The 20,481-nt window shown below is 47.3% G+C and overlaps 1 protein-coding gene across 2 annotated transcripts in view; it reads left to right on the top strand.

Annotated features, from left to right (window-relative positions):
* The window catches only part of UGGT2 (UDP-glucose glycoprotein glucosyltransferase 2), a 295,296-nt gene that overhangs the window by 28,861 nt on the left and 245,954 nt on the right, over nucleotides 1–20,481 (top strand). For both annotated transcript variants that reach the window (XM_037895931.2, XM_043534691.1), the window contains 3 exons: nucleotides 1,810–1,906; nucleotides 5,935–6,007; nucleotides 17,009–17,109. In XM_037895931.2, coding sequence (XP_037751859.1) covers nucleotides 1,810–1,906; nucleotides 5,935–6,007; nucleotides 17,009–17,109 — 271 coding nt within the window. The remainder of the gene's footprint in view (nucleotides 1–1,809; nucleotides 1,907–5,934; nucleotides 6,008–17,008; nucleotides 17,110–20,481) is intronic.

Below are 20,481 nucleotides of genomic sequence, written 5' to 3'. Positions count from 1 at the left end.
CCTCTGGTTGTTTCCACTTGACGCCTCTTTCGGCCGATCAACACTGGATTCTTAGGCTGGCACCTCCCTGATCGTTCATTTATTATCCACACCAAGCAGCAATCACATACATCCTCTATCTCTATTTTAATCACAATTGTTAACAAAGCGAGATTAATACAATAAAAGGGCGGGGAGTCTCTGTGTGCTGTTTCTGTTGTTAGAAAGTATCGCTTTGAGTCTCTCTCTGTCTTAGGATGTACTAACACAATTAGCAGCTTGCAAGTTTCACAAAAAGAGGGAGAGAAACAGTAAAAATAAGTGACAAAAAACCAAGAGACCTCTTAATTAGTAATGCCCTGGAATTTAAACTCCGGGGAATCAAACTCATTTGTGATTTTAATACAGAACTTCTTTAATATGATCCAACATAACACATCATATTCTGGACTACTACTTTTACCTGAAACACCATGGTTTGTTGGTTAGTTCCATCAAAGTACATCTGGCTGCTATTTTAGCATTCCATCCTAATTGCTCTATTTTCTCTGTTGAAACGCCCATAGCGTTTTTAATGGGCTTAGTCAATTATATCCTCAAGTTCAAGATCCTGTTCCCCATGGGCTTTAGACTTAGTATTGTTAAGTTGTATGGGGCCCCTATTTGAACCATTTGCTAGCTGCTCGCTGTTGCATTTGTCAGTTAAGGTGGCATTTTTGGTGGCCATTACCTTGGCCAGAAGAGCTGCAGGCATTAATGGTGGTACCTCCATACATGATCTTTATTAAGGACAGCATTTACCTATGTCCTTATCCAGAGTTCATCCCAAAGGTGGTTTCCTCTTTCCAGTCAACTGCCAATTTATTTGCCTATATGCTACTCAAAACCACATACAACCAGGTAGGAAGAGCATTTACATACCTTGGACATCAGAAGAGCCTTGGCATTTTATCTGAACGTAACCAGTTGCTTTTGTAAATCCTCCTAGCTGGTCTTATCAGAGGCAGACAGATTAAGAGGTCAGTCATTTTCCATTCAGAGAATCTCTTCCTTGATCACATCTGCAAACTCCTGTACTACAGTGTGGCTAATGTTGCTCCCCCCGACAGAGTCACAGCTCATTCAGTGAGGTCATAATCAGTCTTGGCAGCCTTTCTGGCACAAGTTCCAACTGCAGATGTTTGTAGAGTGGCAACTTGATCCTACATTTGCTTCTCCCTTTATACTGTGGCTCAAGACTCCAGAGACAATGCTAGGGTGGAATGAGTTATTCTCCAGTATTTATTGAAATAGACTCCGATCCTATCTCATGTCTTATGGCTTGTGAGTCATTGAGAATGGAATGCATATGTGCAATCACTTGAAGAAGAAGAAATAGGTTCCTTAACCTGTTCCATAACTCTTCTTTGAGGTGTGTTGCACCTGTCTACAGCTCACTGTTCATCAGAGTTATGGCAAGAAGAAGGAAGGCAAGGGGTGGTTCTGTCTTTTACCTGCATGCAGTGGTGCATGGCAGCAGCGGGAGTCCCTTAATGGGTACCGCTGAGGGAAAAAGTTTGACAGCCATGTGCTGGGTGCATTGATACACATCTATTCCACTCTTGGTAACACATCTCAAAGAACAACAGTTATGGAACAGGTTTGTAACTGTTTTTTCCGGTTGATGGAACAAACTGTATTGTGAACAATAATTGAAAATATCAGTTTCAGATTGATAAGTAACAACTGTTTCATGACATTTTTAACTTGATTACATTAGATGATGTAAATTTTCTATAAAGGACACTTTTTAAAGTTCTATTTTTCACTTGTTAAAATATGTTCAAACAGAAACCAAGCCCCAGGAAAATGTATTTGTCTGGATATGGTGTGGAACTTGCAATAAAGAGTACAGAATACAAAGCATTGGATGACATAAAGATGAAAGGTATGTTTTTGTTTTCTGTACTGTGTTACTGGAGACACTATTTCAAAATATTTAGCACCATCTTGAATTTTGAAGATAGTAATGCTCTGAGTATGTTTAAATTTTGTTAACATATATCATTTATTTGTACAGGATATGTCAAAAGTAGTCTCGGGCATTGAGAATTAACATAGAAATCTATATCCATGGAAGTTTTCATGGACAAAAATGTTTAGGAGATAGGGAATTACTTACTAGTAGCTATTGTTCTCTGAAGACATATATCATAACGTAGCCCATATTCCTTCTTCCCCAATGGGTTGAGGATTCTTTAATCTTTGTCATTTTAGTATTCTGTTTCTATCTGTTAAGGCATCTCTAAAGTATCTAGTAACAGTGTCTAGGTACCAGTTTTTATACGTATGAGAATAACTTCACCTCCTTGGTTGGAAAAGATTTTCCTGTTGAAGCACATTTCATTTTCAGGGACTGAAATGAGACATGCTGCTGAAACAAATGGCTTTAGTACTTTAGGCTGGGAGAGATCCCTCAAGTGTTGTACAAAAAAAGCCCAAAGTCGCAATTTATGATGTATATCTTCAGAAAACTATGATTACAGATAAGTTATTCTGAAGGGTGGTCACCACAACAGACCACCACTATTTCACCTTTTATTCTTCAGACTTTCAGGGTTTTGTACTTTGGGGGGGGGGGGTCACATTCTTTTGTTTTCAGTTAAATTACTGCAGCGAGTTCTTCCTGGTGTGACTTCTTTAAATTGCAGCTAGAGCAGAATGCATCAGCCTGTTTAAGGGTTTTGTACAAACTACTTTAAACCTGTGCTTGCTGATCTCATCTGGCTATTGATTGATTTCTGGGGCAGTTATATATATTAGGATTTTACTTTTAAAGCCCAACATTGTTTGGTTTTGGACTGTTGGAGAGATTTTCTCCTTGTGTATCATCACAACTTTTGAAATCACTTGAGGCATTTAGCCTGACAGTCTCCTCTTGGTATAAATAGTAGGGCTAGTGAAGGTCATTCCCACCTGAAGGGTCCATTGTTGTGGAAATCTCTCCCTTCCTTAGTTTGCCATAGCCCTGGTTTCATGACTTTCAGCGCACATTGCAAGAACAATCTGTGTTAAACTCCTTCCTCAAAAAAAGCCTATCTTTGATTTATGTGTCAAATGTTTAAACCGGGATTGGTATTTGACAGGAGCTTTGGGGTTAGGAAGTTTCTATGGAAGATCCTTTTAAATAATATTTTTGTTTTGTGGATGGTACTAATAGTTTCTAAATGTTACGAGAAAAGATATTAAATGAGATTATGGTATTAGAGAAGAACTTGTTTATAGGGCTGAGATCTTTTCTAATGATTTGACTTTTTTGGTTTTAAAAAAATATTTTTAAACTGCAAATACCTAAATTACTGGTTGTTAGCTACATTTACTAACTTAAATTAATAAGTATTTAATTATTAGTTTATTCTTTCTTTACAGAATAAACTGACTCTTGGAGGCAGTAGGTGTCAGTGTCTTTTTCTGCAGCAGCAGTGCATGTTGCCTGGTTAGAGTAATGGCTCAGAACTCTAGAATCATAAGAGTTCCCATCTGTGCTAGGAGTGTGAAGTGTGGACTTTGAGGTCTGATTTATACTAAAAAAAGTTATTACCCACTGTTGACAATGTTATCAATAGGTTTAGCTGCTCATGTTTAACTGCAAATGTAAACCAGGACCAACCATACTCAGCATTGCTTCAGAAAGCGATTACGACTACAGTTTTTAATAGGGTTGCCAGGCATCCGGTTTTCGACTGGAACACCTGGTTGAAAAGGGACCCTGGCAGGTCCAGTCAGCACCGCTGATCGGGCTGTTAAAAGTCCGATCAGCGGTGCAGTGAGGGCCTGGGGTTAAGACAGGCTCCCTGCCTGCACTAGCTCCGCATGGCTCCTGGAAGCGGCTGCCAGGTCCTTGCAGCCCCTAGGCGCAAGGGTGGCCAGGGAGACTCCATGCGCTGCCCTCGCCCCGAGTGCTGGCTCTGCAGCTCCCATTGGCCGGGAAATGCAACCAATGGGAGCTGCGGGGGGTGGCACCTCTGGGTGTGGGGGCAGTGTGCGGAGCCTCCCTGGCCACCCATGTGCCCAGGGGCTGCAAGGACCTGGCAGCCGCTTCCTGGGAGCCAGAATAAGTGCCACTAGGACCCTGCACCCACTCCTGCATCCCAACCCCCTGTACCAGCCTGCAGTCCCTTCCTGTACCCAAACTCCTTTCCAGATCCCGCACTCCCCCCTCTCCCAGCCCTGAGCCTCCTCCTGAACCCCAAACCCCTCATCCCTGGCCCCACCCCAGAGCCTGGACCCCCAGCTGGAGTCCTCACCCCCCTGCACTCCAGCCTGGAGCCTTCTCCCATAACCTGAATCCCTTATTTCCGACCCCACCTGGAACCTGCACCCAAAGCTCATACCTGACCTACAGGATAGAGCTGGATTCAGGAGCCAGAGCCATGGACCAAAGCCAGAATCAGGAACCAGGAATCAAGCCAAGGGACAGAGCCAGAGCCAAGAGTCGATAACCAGAGCCAAGGATCAGAGTCAGAAGCTGGGCAATGGAGCAGCACTGGAACAGGGCTAGAGCAGACTGGAACTGAACAGGAACAAGCTAAGAGCAAGGCTGGGTACAAGGCAGACACATGAGCCATCATAGTTAAGGCTACATTTTAGTCATGGGTATTTTTAGTAAAAGTCACAGACAGGTCATAGGCAGTAAACAAAAATTCATGGCCCGTGATCTGTCCATGACTTTTACTATATAGCCTTGACTAAAAATTGGGGCAGGGCGGCCTGGGTGCTGGGAGGGGGTGGGCGGCAGCACATAACCCGGGACCCTGCTGGTGCTGGAGGAGGGGGTTGTCGGGTCCAGCAGGTTCCCTACCTGGCTCCGTGCTTCCACCCCCAGCAGCAGCAGAGTTTGGGTGTGGGAGGGAGCAGGGGGTTGGGGCACTGGATGGGGTGAGGTGGGCTCTGGGCAGCACTTACCTGGGGTAGGCAGATGTGGCCCGGCAGCTCTGTGTGCTGCCTCTGCCTACAGGCACCACCCCCACAGCTTCCATTGGCGGCAGTTTCCGGCAAATGGGAGCTGCGAAGCTGGCGCTCTGGGCAGAGGCAGTGCACACTGCTGCCTGGCGATGTCTCTGTCTAGCAGCTGAACAAGAGGGATGTCACTGCTTCTGGGGAGCCCCCCAGGTAAGCGCTGCCCAGAGCCTGCCTCACCCCACCCTGTGCCCTAACTCCCTGCCCCCTTCAACACCCAAACTCTGCTGCTGCTGGGTGGAGGGGCGCAGTGGCCTGAGACTGCCCCAGCAGCAGCTGGTGCACCTGGCACAGGGGCTGCCTGAGCTGCCCTGAGCCAGGCGCACCAGCCGCTACAGAAGTCATGGAGGTCACGGAAAGTCATGGAATCCGTGACTTCCGTGGCCCCCGTGACAAACTCACAGCCTTAATCATAGTTGGAGATGCTAGTGATGAGCAGCCAGCGGCCTGCTCCTTGTGCTGAACTTACATGAAGGCTAACAGGCTTCTTTCAGCCAATCAGACGATCCTGCTGCAGCCCAGCTGGGCTAATTAACTGGAATCAAGTTTGAACCTGCTAGCTCCTGGCTCAACTGAGGGAACTCAGCCCAATGGTTCCTGACACTCAGTCCTGACAAAAAGTGTTAGAAGTGGACTTGTGCAGTTTTACTATGTACAGCAATGTAGGCCAGAAGCAACCATGTTTAGCACTTTTCCAGAAAACCATGCTTAAAAACTAGGGTTGCCAACTTTCTAATGGCACAAAACCGAACACCCCTGCCCTGTGCCTTCTCCTGAGGCCCTGCCCCTACCCCACCCATTCTCCAAGGCCCTGCCCATGCTTGCTTCATCCCCCTTCCCTCCGTCACTAACTCTCGCCCACCCTCTCTCACTTTCACCAGGCTGTGGCCGGGGGTTGGAGTGCAACGTCTCAGTAATTTTCTTGTTTTGTGTTTTATGTGTGTTCCATGTGTTCAGCCACAAATGACACAACGGAAGAGGAAGATGATGAGGCAGGTGAAGTCCAGGGATTTCTCTTTGGCAAATTAAAGTGAGTTGACTTAATTTACAATTAAACTTCTTCATTTGTAAAATAGCTGTTTTTTGAGCTTAAAACAAAAGTTCAGACATATGATATGAAAATCTGTTCTGGCAATGAGTTGACTCAACATTGGCTAATTTTTGTGTGTTTGTGTACTTCACTGTTTAACTGTATTTATCAGTTATTCTTCTTCGAGTGCTTGTTCATGTTGATTCCATTGTAGGTGTGTGCGTGCCCATGTGCGCGGCTGTCGGAGACTTTCGCCTTAGCAGTACCCTTAGGGCTGGCTGTGGCACCCTCTGGAGTGCTGCGCTCATGGCACGGTATATCAGCCGCCGCCGGCCCTGCGCCCACTCAGTTCCTTCTTACCGCCTGTGATAGTCAGTCAGAGCACCTCTGTCTTTTGCTTCGCAAGTACTCAGCGGTTTTTTTTGTCTAGTTTAGCCTTGTGCTTTACCTGTAAATCTTTTAAATCATTGTTAATTAGTAGTTAAGTACCCGTTAAGTGTTTAGTTAGCTTGTGTCCCAGTGGGGACTTTGTCCCCGGCAGGACATGCCCCGCGCTCTGTGTTTCAAGCCCTGCTCATTGTGTAACAGGCCTATTCCTGTTAGTGACCTGCATAAGAGTAGTCTTTTGTGTCTCGGGGAAACCCATATAAAGGAGTGTTGTCGCATCTGCCAGAGCTTTCATCCTTCAACAAAAAGAGAGTGCGACATACGCCTCAGGGCACTCCTGATGCAGGCTGCCCTGTGCCCAACTTCAGAGATGGAGCGGCCCGATCCAGCACCCAGCTCTTCAACTTCAGTGCATAGTGCACCTCCAGCACCAGGGTCCTCTCGGCACCAAGCCCTGCTGCCAGTACCAAAGAAAAGGACTAAGAAGGCCAAGCCCGACCAAGGGGCTTTGGACAAAGGACCCTGCTTGGACCTCATGCCCACTAAAGGACCTGCTTAAGAGCTCAGCTGTGTGGTGTTCTTTCCCCCATAAGTACCCCCCACTGACTCCGGGGAGTGCTAAAGGGCCTAGGCTAATGGCTCAGCCTACCCACTTCAAGGTCCCAGTGCCAGGAGAACTGAAAGTGCCTCCACCGCACCCGATACCACTTGTGGCAAAAGGAACCAGCTATGGCTTCCTGTGAGGGCAAGCCCACTGGCAAGGCCTCACGCAAGTTAGGCGAGCACCAACGGTCTCCGGAGCCAAGACAGAGCCCTAGGTCACCACGTTCTTGGTCTGCATGCCAACCTAGGTCTCCGGCCTGTCGTTACGAGCCATTGGCATCACGCTCCCAATCCCCCTCGTTGTGCTGAGGCTCTCCCAGTCGTCGTCGATATCCCTGGTACCGGTCCTCATCCTGCTGTCAGTTGCTGTTGCCGAGACCTCGAGGGTGTTCCCTGGCTTGATGCCGCTTCTCCTACCCCCAGGACTGGTCGGACTATTCCTAGCACCGGTCTCTGGTGGTGACGGTGAGCTGTCAGACTCAAGCCTCCACAACCCCGCCCTGGTCACCGGAGGTGGACAACTTCTCAGGCTCAGAGGCACAGTTCAGCCCCTCACCCAGTCAACATGATTGCGCTTTGGAGAGTGTGTCATCTTCGACACCGGCCTGGCAGCAGAGCCAGTGGCCGACCCAGTGGCCGTATTGGAATGCATGGGGCGTTCACATTATGCCAGCCCTCGGTCGCTGCATCAGACAGACTGCCAGCGACGCCCCTGGTACCTGCAGCACTGGAGTTTTAGTTTGCATCCACACGCTGGAGTTACAGTGCAGCATGCTAGTACACGCTGCAGTTCACACCACTGTAGTCTGAACTGTAGGGCTGTGTAGACATAGCCTTACTATTTAGACAAAACAGAACCTTTGAGGAATTGTCCAAAATTGTTCCTAGCATTCTCGATGTCCACTCAGAGATTGTCTAAATGGGTCACAGACTGTATTAAGACATGCTAGGCAGTGACCCATTTAAACCCCACTTGGACAGGTTAGGACCAATTCCACCAGAGCTCAGGGAGTCTCTCTTTCTTCACTGTGATGTGTCCCAGTTTCAGAGATTTTTAAAGCAGCTACCTGGAACTCCGTTCACACCTTCACTCAGCACCACTCCTTGGTAGAGGAATTCAGATCCAGCACCTACTTCAGCAGAGCTGTCCCATAGTCAGTAAACTCAGAATACTCACCTCCAGGACTTGAGTTCAGTGCTTGTGAGTCATCGGAAGGGGAATACATGTGAGCAATCACTCAGAGAAAAAGAATGGTTACTTACCCCATGCTAACTGTGGTTCTTTGAGAAGTAGTTTCCACTTGGATTCCACGTTCTGCTCTCCTTCCTCATCACTTTGGAATCCTTGATACTCTGGATTTTGTTTTTGTGAAGGAACTGAAGAGCAGTTGTCTGCCCAGCCCTTTGTGTCTTTGGCTGTGGGACTCTGGTGTGGCCCCAACAGACACTGCTGTTCACAAGATTCTGATCTCAGTCCATCAGGCACATGCACACCAGAAGTGAAATACATGTGGACAACACATCTTGAAGACCCACAGTTAGTGTAGGGCAGGGGTCTCAAACTTGTATCACCAGGAGGGCCACATGAGGACTCGTAGGTTGGCCCGAGGGCCACATCACCCCCCCCCCATTGCTCCTGCCCCCCCCCCACTCCACCCCTGCCCGTGAGGTGCAGCAGGGGGCTCAGGGCAGGGGGTTGGGGTGCAGGAGGGAGTGTGGGGTGCAGCAGGGGGCTCAGGGCAGGGAGTTGGGGTGCAGGGGGTGTGGCAGAGGGTTAGTGTGCAACAGGGGGCTAAGAGCAGGGAGTTGGGGTGCAGGAGGGATACAAGGTGTGGTAGGGGGCTCAGGGTAGGGGGTTCGGGTGCAGGCAGGGGGCTCAGGGCAGGGAGTTGGGGTGCGGGGTGCAGGAGGGGTTCAGATTCCAGCCCGGTGCTGCTTACCTTGAGTGGCTCTGGGTTGGCAGGGGTGCGCACCGGGGCCAGGGTAGGCTCCTGGCCCCGGCCCCGTGCTGCTCTGGGAAGGAGTGAGCACCCTGTCCCTGCAGCCCCGGAGGGAGGGGGAGCAGAGAACTCCGTGAGCTGTTCTTGCCTGGGTACCTCCCCTGAAGCTCCCATTGGCCGCAGTTCCCTGTTCCCGGCCAGTGGGAGCTTCAGGGGAGGTAACCACGGGCAAGAACAGCTCACGGAGTTCTCTGCTCCCCCTCCCCCCGGGGTTGCAGGGAAGCGGCGCCCGCCGCTTTCCAAAGCGGTGCGGGGCCCTCAGCACCCCGGGGTTGGCAAATCCGTGGGCCGGATCCAAAGCCCTGAGGGACCAGATCCGGCCCAGGGCTATAGTTTGCCAACCCCTGGCCTGGAGGTAGGCTGGGGAGGTGGCGCGCTGGGGAGGGGATGGGGGGGCTGTGGGGATCTTGGCAGGCCGCATGTTTGGGACCCCTGGTGTAGGATAAGTAACCAGTGTACATGGCAGGGGCACGACTGTTTCATCAGGGAAGGAGAAAGATATCTTGGTTCTCAGGGTAACCTGTTCCTCCAATCCATACTCCTATTCCTCTATAATCTCCTCTGGAGGTTCCGAGGTTCTGGATGCCATAGCCGAGAGAGATCGTCTAAGGGTCTCATGGGTGAGGCTCGAAGCCTGAGAAGTGTGGGGGTGATATGATGCCCAGGGATCCCAGTAGGGCCACTGGGGTGGTGGGATAGAACCTGGCGGTGGTGCCCTATGGTCGTACCATGGTAGGGGTGGGGCAGGCTCAGGGTATGACCAAGGAGCCCCTTCATAACGGGAATTATAGGGAACATGGGAGGAGTAATGGGAGATGACCTCCTCTGGCTCACTGTCTAGAAAGTGGAGGTGCATGGCAGGTACTGAAGAGAACTGGCAGGTACTGGGAGAAAACTCGGTTCCGAGTTCCTGGTTCCGAGAAGAGGAGACTCTGGTATATCAGATACCCTGAGTTCACCTGTGTGCCATGATTTCAGCAGTGCTGACCGCCCCGGTGCTAGTGGTGGAATGGAGGGAGTCTGGGATCTTGCCCACACTGAACGTTGCAGTGCTGAATGGGGCACAGATGACGGTGTTGAAGGTACAGTGAGTACCTGCAGCGTTTTCTTACTGGAGTACTCTCTACTCCTATCTTTGTCCATCAATACCCTTGGCTCAGTAACTGTGCCCATCAGATCCGTAGGCACGTCAACAGTACCTGCCGTTCCAGATCTTTGTGAGCCGTGGGTACCGGGCTTGGATTGTCTTGGTGCTGATGGTACCGAGCATGCCGGAGATCTTTTACGGCCAGCTTGGAGACTCACTACTCTCTTTTTTTGATGTCTTTATGAGAGGCATTCACAGCTGGTTTCTTTGAGTCAGGGCCCTTGCATGTTGAGGGCTGTGGGGAAGACTCGCGCCTTCTGGGTGACTCCTGGCACGGACTGGGGAAGGTTGCAGGGCTGGCGCCATAAAGATGATCTTCTGTCTCAACTCCCTGTCTTTTCGAGACCTGGGTCTGAGTTGTTGGCAGAGACCACACTCCTGGGAAATGTGGCCTTCCCCGAGGCAGCATATGCAGCAAGAGTGTTTGTCTGCCACAGAGATAGCCTCTTTGCAAGAGAAGCACTTCTTGAAATTCATATCCTGGTTGGGGAAAAGGGACCCTTAGCTGATGATTTCTGGCTACTCCGTGACATTTCAAAAGTGGCTGCAGCCACAATGCATATACCTCTGGAGGAAGGAAAGGACACTCACCGAACTCCTTGACATCCTGTATTCTTCCTCCTCCTCCTGGACCCTGCAAAAACTAGATGGCAAACCCCAGCTTCCATGACGCCTATTTGGAAATGGGCTGATAAAAAATATTACGTTCCAGCTAGAAGGCAGGATTTCTTTTTTCCCACCCTCCCCCAACTCCATCTTTGCGGACAGAGTAAACTCCCACAGCCACCAGCACCAAATGAGATCCACCTGCATGATAGGAAGCACTTGGTTCTCTTCAGGAGAAAGGTCTACTCCTCTGCGACTTTGCATTTTTGAATTGCAAATTGTCAAGCCTGATGACCAAGTATGACTACATTAACTATTTGAAACTCAACAGTTTTATTGGTCAGCTCCCAGAGTCACAGAGCAACCAGGAAGGGCAGCTAGCAGCCAAAACAAGGCTCCAGTTAGCTGTCCATGCAGCCGATACAGTGACCCGGTCCATCTCTATGGCAGTGGTTATGTGCAGCCAACTGTGGAAGACCTTCCCTTTGAAGGCATCAAGTTGTTTGCTGAAGACTGACGTGTCCCTCCATACCATTAAGGATACCAGGGCCACTCTCTGCTCATTAGAGATCTATACATCCGGACATCAGAACATTTAGTACTCAGTCTCAACATAAATTCCGTACCTCTCAGTACACAACTCAATGCTTTTATGAACCTCAAAGAAAGAAATCTAGGTTCTCCAGATGCAAACCATCAGTTCCACAGCCTTCCTTGTTGCAACCATCTACCTCAAAACTCCAATTTTGACGGATTGGTCGAGGTGTTGACATACCACTCCCCTGAAATACTACAGGTGACCAACCTATCCTCCCCATTCAGCTACCACCTTGCCATATTCCATCGCACCTGGGACCAATGGGTTTTGGAGATCATTTGCAATGGGTATTCCATCCACTTTACCTTCTTCTCTGCGCACAACACCCCTCCCCGTCCCTGTTCAGGGACCCTTCTCAGGAGAGTTTACTGTGACAAGAAATAGATTGCCTCCTCCAGTTAGGAGCCATAGAATCAGTACCTCAATATCTATGAGGCAAAGGTTTTTACTCTTGCTATGTCCTAATACCCAAGAGAAAGGGAGGTTGGAGACACATACTAGACCTCAGAGCGCTCAACAAGTTTGTCAAAGCTCAAAAAGTCAAGAGGGCCACTCTAGCAACGATTATTCCAGCACTGGAACAGGGAGACTGGTTTTCGATCCTCAACCTTCAGGATGCCTATTTCCATATTTCAATTCTATCATCCTACAGACAGGTTCTCAGATTTACCCTAGCAAACAATGACTACGAGTACAGAGTACTCACCTTCAGGCTATCATCGGCTCCGAGAGTGTTCTCAGTAGTGACCGCTCACCTAGATCATGATCTACCCCTACCTGGATGATTGCCTCTTGAGAGCCTTCTCCGTCAACGAGGTTTGCTGTGTCACTAAAGCCACAAAAGACTTGTTCATAGAACTGGGCCTACAGATCAATGCCAAGAAATCAACCCTTGCCCTGGTAAAATGCCTGGAATTCATAGGGGCGGACCTCGACTTGTTACAGGCCAAAGTGCTTCTACCCCACCACAGGCTCCTCTCCTTGGCCACACTCATAGAGACAGTACAAAACAGCCCCCAAATATCAGCCAGACACTGCATCCAACTCTTGGGGGCATATGGCAACTGGCACAGCGGTGATACCTCATGCCAGGCTTCATATGTGGTGTCTTTAGATGTGGTTCAGCTCGGTCTATAGACCAAACAGAAACAGACTAGACAAACCTCTCTCACTGCCCACTAAGGTCAAAAGCTTTCTGGACTGGTTGAAAAACCCAGCAAATGTTTCCAAAGGGATCCCCTTTTCACAGACTTTCCTGTCACTACTTCTCACCACTGACAAATCCCTCATAGGATGGGCCATGCATCTAAATGACCTTACAACACAAGGAAATGGTCGTTCAAGGACACTTCTCTTCACATCAACTTCCTTGAGCCCAGAGCGGTCGGGAATGCCTGCACCAGTTTCCTCTTGCTGAACAAGGGAACACACGAGAGTCCTAACAGACAACATAACATGTGTGGACTACATAAATAGACAAGCAGGAGCCAGTTCACCCTCCCTTTGCTCAGAAGCACTAAAGTTATGGAACTGGTACATTTCCCACAATATTACACTATCAGCGGCCTACCTTCTCGGCACACAAAACTTGATGGCAGACAGTCTCTCACATGCAAGTTCCCACATGACCATGAATGGGAAATAAACCCAGCAGTGCTCCACAACCTATTCAGGCAGTGGGGGACACCGACCACAGACCTGTTTGCCACTTACGTGAAGAGGAAATGTCCATGTTTGCTCCAGAGCAGGGATAGAACAGCACTCCCTGGGCGACGTTCTTCTTATTCCGTGGGACAAGAACCTTTTCTATGCCTTTCTCCCATTTCCCCTATTGTCAAAAGTCCTATTTAAAATAAAAAGAGAAGAAGCACAGATCATACTGATTGCTTCCACCTGGCTGAGACAAACTTGGTATCCTTACCTGTCACAACTCACAACATACGCACCGATCTCGCTCCAATCCACTCTACCTCCTCTCACAGAATGAAGGACACACTCTGCATCCCAACCTGAGGAGTCTCCACCTCAAGTCTTGGCTCTTTCATGGTTCCAATGCATAGAAAACTCCTGCTTGGAGGAGATACAAGACGTATTACTACACAATAGAAGATCCTCCTCATGCTGTATGTACCAGCAAAAGAGTCCAGGTATCAGGTTTGGTGTAGTTCCCAAAAAATTTCTCCAACATCTGCTACTCTTCCAAAGAGCACAGACTATATACTGACTCTTAAAAAATCAAGACTATCAGTTCACTCAGGGTCCACCTAGCAGCTATAGGAGCCTTCCACCGACAAGTAAAGAGATACTTGATGCTATCTCACCAAACCACAAAATCATTCCTCAGAGATATAGTAAACCTTTTATCACAACCCCGACATCCTACCCCTACATGGGATCTAAACCTAATGTTGAAAAGCCTGACTAGACCTCCCTTCGAACTATGGCAACCTGTTCGCTTACATACCTGTCATTGAAAACGGCCTTCCTGGTGGCAATTGCCTCAGCTAGGAGAATAGGGAAAGTAGAACTAAAAAATAGAACTATTCTGTGCTCCGCCACCAAGGTGCACTGTTTGATTGAATAAGAAACTGTCAGCCCCAGGGTTGGAGGGCTTCAGCTGTGAGCTCTGAATGGGGCTGATAGCTTAGACTGACAGTTTGCTGACAGTGCGACTCCAGCTATGAGCCCTGCATGGGGCTGACAGCCAACAGGCGATGTAAGTAATGCAGTGTCTACATGGACACTGCGTTGCCCTAACTACATTGATTACTCGTGGACGTGAAGTTAAGTTGATGTAATGGTGACTTACATCAGTGGGAGCTTTAGTGTAGATGCTTACAGAGTTAGGTCAACATAAGCTGCCTTATGTCATCCTAACTCTGTGGTGTAGACCAGGCCTTAATCAGGTCTACTCTAGAACAACTAATTAGAGTTGCAGTGACTAGAGTGTTGGATCAGCAGATGTTGCCCAGCACTCTGTCATAATCCCCACTGCCAGAGCCTTTCCCTAGTGACAGTCTTTGACTGTAGCGAGAAAAAGCTCCCGGAGTGGGAAGGCAGCAGAACGCTACACTGCCAAAGATAGCAGTGTAGACATGGGAGATGTTGCTTAGGTATGTAGAGACCCATATAGGATATACAGCGTAGGCTTCCGATGTGTAGTGCACTCTACTCTGCTAAGCAGTACCTCACCATCTACAGTGCTGTTATGCCCGTGCTAGTTGGCATTCAGTGTCTGTACTGTACACATTGCCGTAAGTGTGGATCTACCCTTTATCTCATGTGCATCGCATTTTGATTGCCTCATTTATTATAAACTTAGTCTCTGCAGTTATCCTTTTATCTTGTCTGTATATCTTGTTACCTTTTCCTGCTTGCTATCACTTTTATTTGGGAGGCAGCTTTCACTAGACCTACAAATATCCATTATTCTTTGCAAGCTCAAATCCATTTCTAGTAATCATTTTGTTTTGACATAGCTGTCAATATACCACCAATAATTTACTTTATAATTATTGCACCTGTTAACTGTTCAAATTCACATGACTTAGATTTATTAAGTAGGCCTTTAATCTAATGATTTATGGTTTCCTATGGTAGTTTATAAAGAAAATATGTCCTGCACAAGTGAAATTTTTGATTGAGATAAAGTATTCTTGAAATTTCTGAATGATGTAATCTACTGGTCTGTATTCTCCTTCCTGCTCCTGTTGGAATGAGTTTTAGATTGGAAGTATCTCTGGACCTGCCACATGTAGATGTGTGGAGGAAATCAGTCTCCTGGATTTGTTTTTAATGCCTCTTGCCTCCAGGAGAATTTGGAAATACTGCAACTTTCTTCTTCAATTTTCTGCAAGGTTGCCCAGGCCCTTCTAGACCAAAGGATTCAGGTGGCTTCATTTGCAGCATTATTGTTTGAGATTTAGTTTATTTCTGGTATCATGTAATGAAGGATGAAATGAACTGATAAAAATTTTTATTTTGTGGCCCATCATGTAACATGGTAGGGGTTACAAGAAGTTAATACCCTTGTTACGTAACTGGGGTCAGTATCCACCGGCTTCAGTAGGTATTTTTTATAATTGGTTCGGTTCTGATTGCTGTGATATTGAAAAGCTGAACTAATTGCTGAACAACTTTTAAAATTAGGAATTCCATTGACAACATGAGCCAAATGCTATTCTTATACTTCAAACAGGTTCCACTGAAGCGAATGTCAGTCTCTCTGTCCACCTCTCTATTTAGTTTTATCTAAGGGCTTGTCTACACAGCAAGTTACTGTGCTGCAAGCCAGAGTGTAAATCTGCAGCACACCAGCTTGTTGTGTAGACAAGTCATAAGTATTTATAATGTGCTTATCACTGCTGTATTTGAACATTGCCAAAATGATCAAAAACATACAATTAGTATTGTGACGTGCTGTGAAAGGGGTGTACATGTGTTTAGAGAGCAGAATTTCTCTTTAATTGGTGGAATTTTTGAGGACTTAGACTCAACTTGATGGCATTTCTCTGTTTGAATATAATGTAATAACTTTTGAACCCCCTATCCAATCAATTCATGCATTTCAGGGAATTTTCTAGACGTTCGTGGGCAGAACCCTATTGATTTTGGTTAAAATAAAATAAAAAAAACAAAGGAGAAAAAGGAGGGGCACCACAGAACTGCTGGCATGTAAGAAATGGTGGGGTCATACAGAACTCCTGGCAGGAAGAAATGGGGGACCTGGTATGAGGTGGAATACAGAAGCATATTGGCCCTGGGATAGGGGTAGGAATTGGGTACCCTACCATACAGGGGAGTAGGGGGCACATAGAGCTGCCCCTGACATGTAGAAGGAAGAGAATAGTGGGGAAGGAGGGAATATGGGGAACACAATGGTCCTGGAATGGAGGGGGATGGCCTAAGGCATGCAGAGGGAATGGGAGGCCCACAGAGCCCCTGACATGAATGGGGAAAAATGAGGGACCTTGCAATGGGGGGAGGAATGGGGAACACACAGAGGCCCTGTCATGGGGAGGGAGGTTGCAGGGAGTCCCTGAAACAGAGGGTGGTAGAAGGGTGGCACAGAGGGAGCTTCTGAGCATGAATGGGGGAATGGAAGGAACCCCTGGTATATGAAATATGATCCAGGCTGCAGAAGCAACAAACTGTGTGACCTTCTAATATATAATACATTTTGGGAGGTGACTGGTGAAAATAGTTTAAGAACATGTGCAAAATACAACCCTTATGTAACTCCATGGAAGGTAGTTGAGTTACTCACGAATGCACATGGCCCCATGTTTACATTAAATCCTCTAAATTTGTGATCATTTGCCAGACCCTTAATACACTTAAAGCAAAGTTCATTTCATATACAATATCATTTTGTCTGTTTGTTAGAAACCTAAATTAGGTTCAAATAACCCATCAGTTTATTTAGGGTCTGATCTAGAGAATTACTGAGTAATTTCAGTTCTCCTTGAAATCATGAATAGAAGCTGTGGATGTTTAAAGCATTCTCAAGATGAGGCCCTTAAATTGTGGCTGCTTTCATAAATCCTAATCTCTGTTTATAGAAGTGTTAAATTCTTGTTTGTTACCTTAAATACAGAAGCAAGATAAAACTGTAAACAGGAAGGAGGTAATTTGATTTTTTTTTTAATGTTTTGATCTAGACAGATGTATCCTGACCTTAAAGATAATCTGAAGGATTTCAGAAAACACCTAATTGAAAGTACTAATAACTTGGAACCGCTGAAGGTCTGGGAGCTACAAGGTATATATTTAGTGTGCTATGTTTGTTTGTTTGTTTTGTTTGTGAGTTGACACTCATTTTGTTTAATTCTTCTTTGCTGTATTGGTGATTATAAAAACTATACCAAAAACTACTTTTATTCTTCAAGTGCTTGTCCCTATGTGTAATGGACTTTAGGTTGCACATGCATCCCAGGACCTGGAGATATTTCCCGAGCAGTGTCCATCTGGTCCATGCCTACACCTCTGCCACCTCAGGCTCTGTACCAGGGAAATGAAGGGAGCTGCTGGTCTGCAATAAGGTTCCTCCTTACTGCTCTTGGGAGCTTCAGGGTTCATGCTGACTTTGTAGCATTTCTCTGTAAATAGTTTTATTATTTTATAGTTAATTAGTTATGAGATAATTGTACGGGTTTGGTTCCCTAATTCTTGGAACCACCCATCCAGCATTGGGGGTGGTATCTGTATACGTGTGCACACACCGCATCACCCCAGCCCTGGTTCTCTTCATTTGTGGGAAGAGTATGCCAATGACCCCCAGCTTTAAAAGCTGTATCACAAGCTGGTCACAAGCCCTTCCGGGTCACATACTATCAGAACGCATGTGTACTGCCTGGGGAAAACTAATGTCCCTTCTAGGTGCAGTATGTTCATGTCCTTCTGGAGTAGAACCAAGCAGCTGAGTGGGTTCTGACTCCGAAGGTTCCTTCATGAAGGCAGGAAAAACCTGTGGCTGAGAAGACTCCCTAGCCTGAAGAAGGTAAGAGTGGCCCCTCTTCTCTGGTCCAGAGCAGTTCTAAGACTTCCACCCCTCCTCCCCCTGGCTCCAAGTGATTCAGGAAAGCAGAGCAAGGGCAGGCAGGGAGAAGGGAGACATAAACATTCCCACTAGCACAATAAGGAAAGTTCCCTTCCAAGTCCTGTCAGAAGAGGCAGAAGTCCCCATCCTGTACCAGGTCATCAGGAAACTTCATGTTCAGGAATGGGACCATCTGGTACTTGGAGGGACTGGAACAAGGCTTCTTCAAAGGGCAAAACTGCACCACCCTCTGGTGCTGGGACTGATACCTTGGCACACAAGTCAACCACATTGGCATCACCAAATCTGGCACCCTCTACTCAACAGCTCGAGTCAAGGAAATGACCCCATCTACTCTGGATTGTGTCTTGGCACCAGAGGATCTCATGGTGCTCCCGGAATTGGAGTCACGGGTATGCTCTAGAGCAATAGTGCCTGGTACCAATCTCTATGCAGTACCCCTCTCTATCTCTGTCTTTGCGTAGGGTTTGAGCCAGACTGTCACTGGTACTGTTGATGAGTAGAGGCAAGTCATCACCACCTTCTCCAGTACCGAGAGCTCTCCCATTGAACCCTGGTTCCAAATTCTCTGAGTAAGAAGAGGGCTGTGGGAGCCACCCATCCCCAGAATATGCTCCAAGGGATCCCTTGAGGTTATTGAGCCCAGTCTGACTGTCGGGAATCTCCAGGCTCTCATGCCACTCCTATGTGAAAAAGTACTCTCCCTATACCTGTTGGTACCCAGCACCCTGGGGCCCTGGACCAAGAGGCTGTGTGATTCCGCAGGGGTAGTACTGGGGCCCAGAAGATCCGTGAGACTACCGCTGAATGTACCCATGTTGTGGGACTTCGGACCCAAGGAGATCCATGGTTCCCAGAGAAGGAGAAGAGCATCTTCGCTTCCTCAAGATGTACAACAATAGCAGCATGAGGAAGAGGAACAACAGGAACAGAGGGACACCTAACCAGTGACCTTGTTCTCCCCTTCTCTATGTGATGTCCTGATGAGCCAGGCCTTCCAGACTTAGAAAGGGGACAGAGTTACTACAGATCCCCCTGGAAGAGAGGAGGCCCTGCACAGATTGCTGGATATCCTTCATAGCTCGGACTGAGTAGAGTGGCCCTTCCATTAAAAAGGCCATTCTTCAACCCACCAAGACACTTTTCCATTGTTCTACCAATATCCATGTGGGCTGAAAGAGGTATTTCAAATCTGTGCAGGTGTCAGAGTACCTATTCTCTTAGCCACCTCCTAACTCATTGGTAGTGTTAGTGGCCACCAAATACAGCAGACAGAGACAGGCCAGGTCTGTGCTGCTTGAGAAAGAAGTGAAGAGGCTAGACCTCGTTGGGAGACAGATATATTTCTTAGCCTCCCTGAAGTTTCAGGTCTCAAACTGCCAAGTGTTGAAGATCATATGGTTTTACTGTCTAACACAGATTAGCAGATTTCACCTATAAGGTGTCCCAGGGCATTAGAGACCAGTCCCAGGTCCTGATTGACATGGGAAACCTGGTGGCTAGATTGGCCCTGCAGGCAGAAGTGTATAATTAAAATCTTCGCTTTTCTGCCAAAACCTGGGACTTGAACCTAAATCCTGTCTAAGTCTCCCTTTGAGCTTCTGGTAACCTGCTCTCTGCTACAGCTTTCTATGAAGCTAGCAGTTTGGGTTGTAAACCATTGTCCAGAAGAGTTGGGGAGCTAGGGGTGCTTATGGTAGATCCCCTCCATACAGTTTTCCACACAGAGGAGACATTTTTAACAGCGAGAGTAATAACAATTGGAATAATTTATTTAGAGTTGTGGTGCATTCTCCATCATTGATCATTTTCAAATCAAGATTGGAAGCTTTGCTAAAAGATTTGCTCCAGGAGTTACTGGGGAAGTGATGCTATGCAAGAGGTCAGAGGGATGATCATGATGGTCCCTTCTGGCCTTGGAATCTATGAATCCATGAAACTGCATCCAAAGTTCATCCAGAAGGTGGTGGTGAACTTTCTTATCACCCACAGTATCCACTTAACTATGTTCTACCCCAAACCTCACTCTCGTAGAGAAGTAGTAGTGTGACACTCACTGGATGTACATAAGGCTCTTGCCTTGCATTTGGAAAGGACAAATGGTTTCAAAAGTCTCATAAGCTCTTTCTATCATTTTTGGAACAAACAAAAGGAGATTTCCACCCAAAGGCTGTCAAAATGCATCTTGGTAGCATCCTGCTCTTCTGTGAGATGAACTTTGAAGTGAGAGCACACTTGACAAGAGCTCAGGCAGTATCGGTAGCTTTCTTTACAGACATACTGTTTCTGACATTTTCAGAGCAGCAACCTGCAGCTCTGTTCAGACTCTACGCACTGGTGCAAGCAGATGCCTTCAATGGCTCTTTGGGCAGAACAGTTCTGCAGCTTTTTGTGACATAGGACTCCAGATACCCATCTTCTTGACAGAGAGACCACTTGTGAATCACCTGAAGTGCACGGCACATAGCGAGAAGCACTTGAAGAAAAAGGATGGGCTATTCACTTTGTGGTAACTTGAGTTCTTCAGTGTGTTTTCCCTATATGTAGTGTACCATTCGCTCTCCTTCCCCACTG

Source organism: Chelonia mydas, chromosome 1 (assembly GCF_015237465.2).
Source record: "Chelonia mydas isolate rCheMyd1 chromosome 1, rCheMyd1.pri.v2, whole genome shotgun sequence".
In the NCBI taxonomy this organism is placed as follows: Eukaryota; Metazoa; Chordata; order Testudines; family Cheloniidae; genus Chelonia; species Chelonia mydas.
The sequence above is the reverse complement of the archived record's forward strand: the minus strand, read 5'-3'. Positions and strand labels throughout refer to the sequence as shown.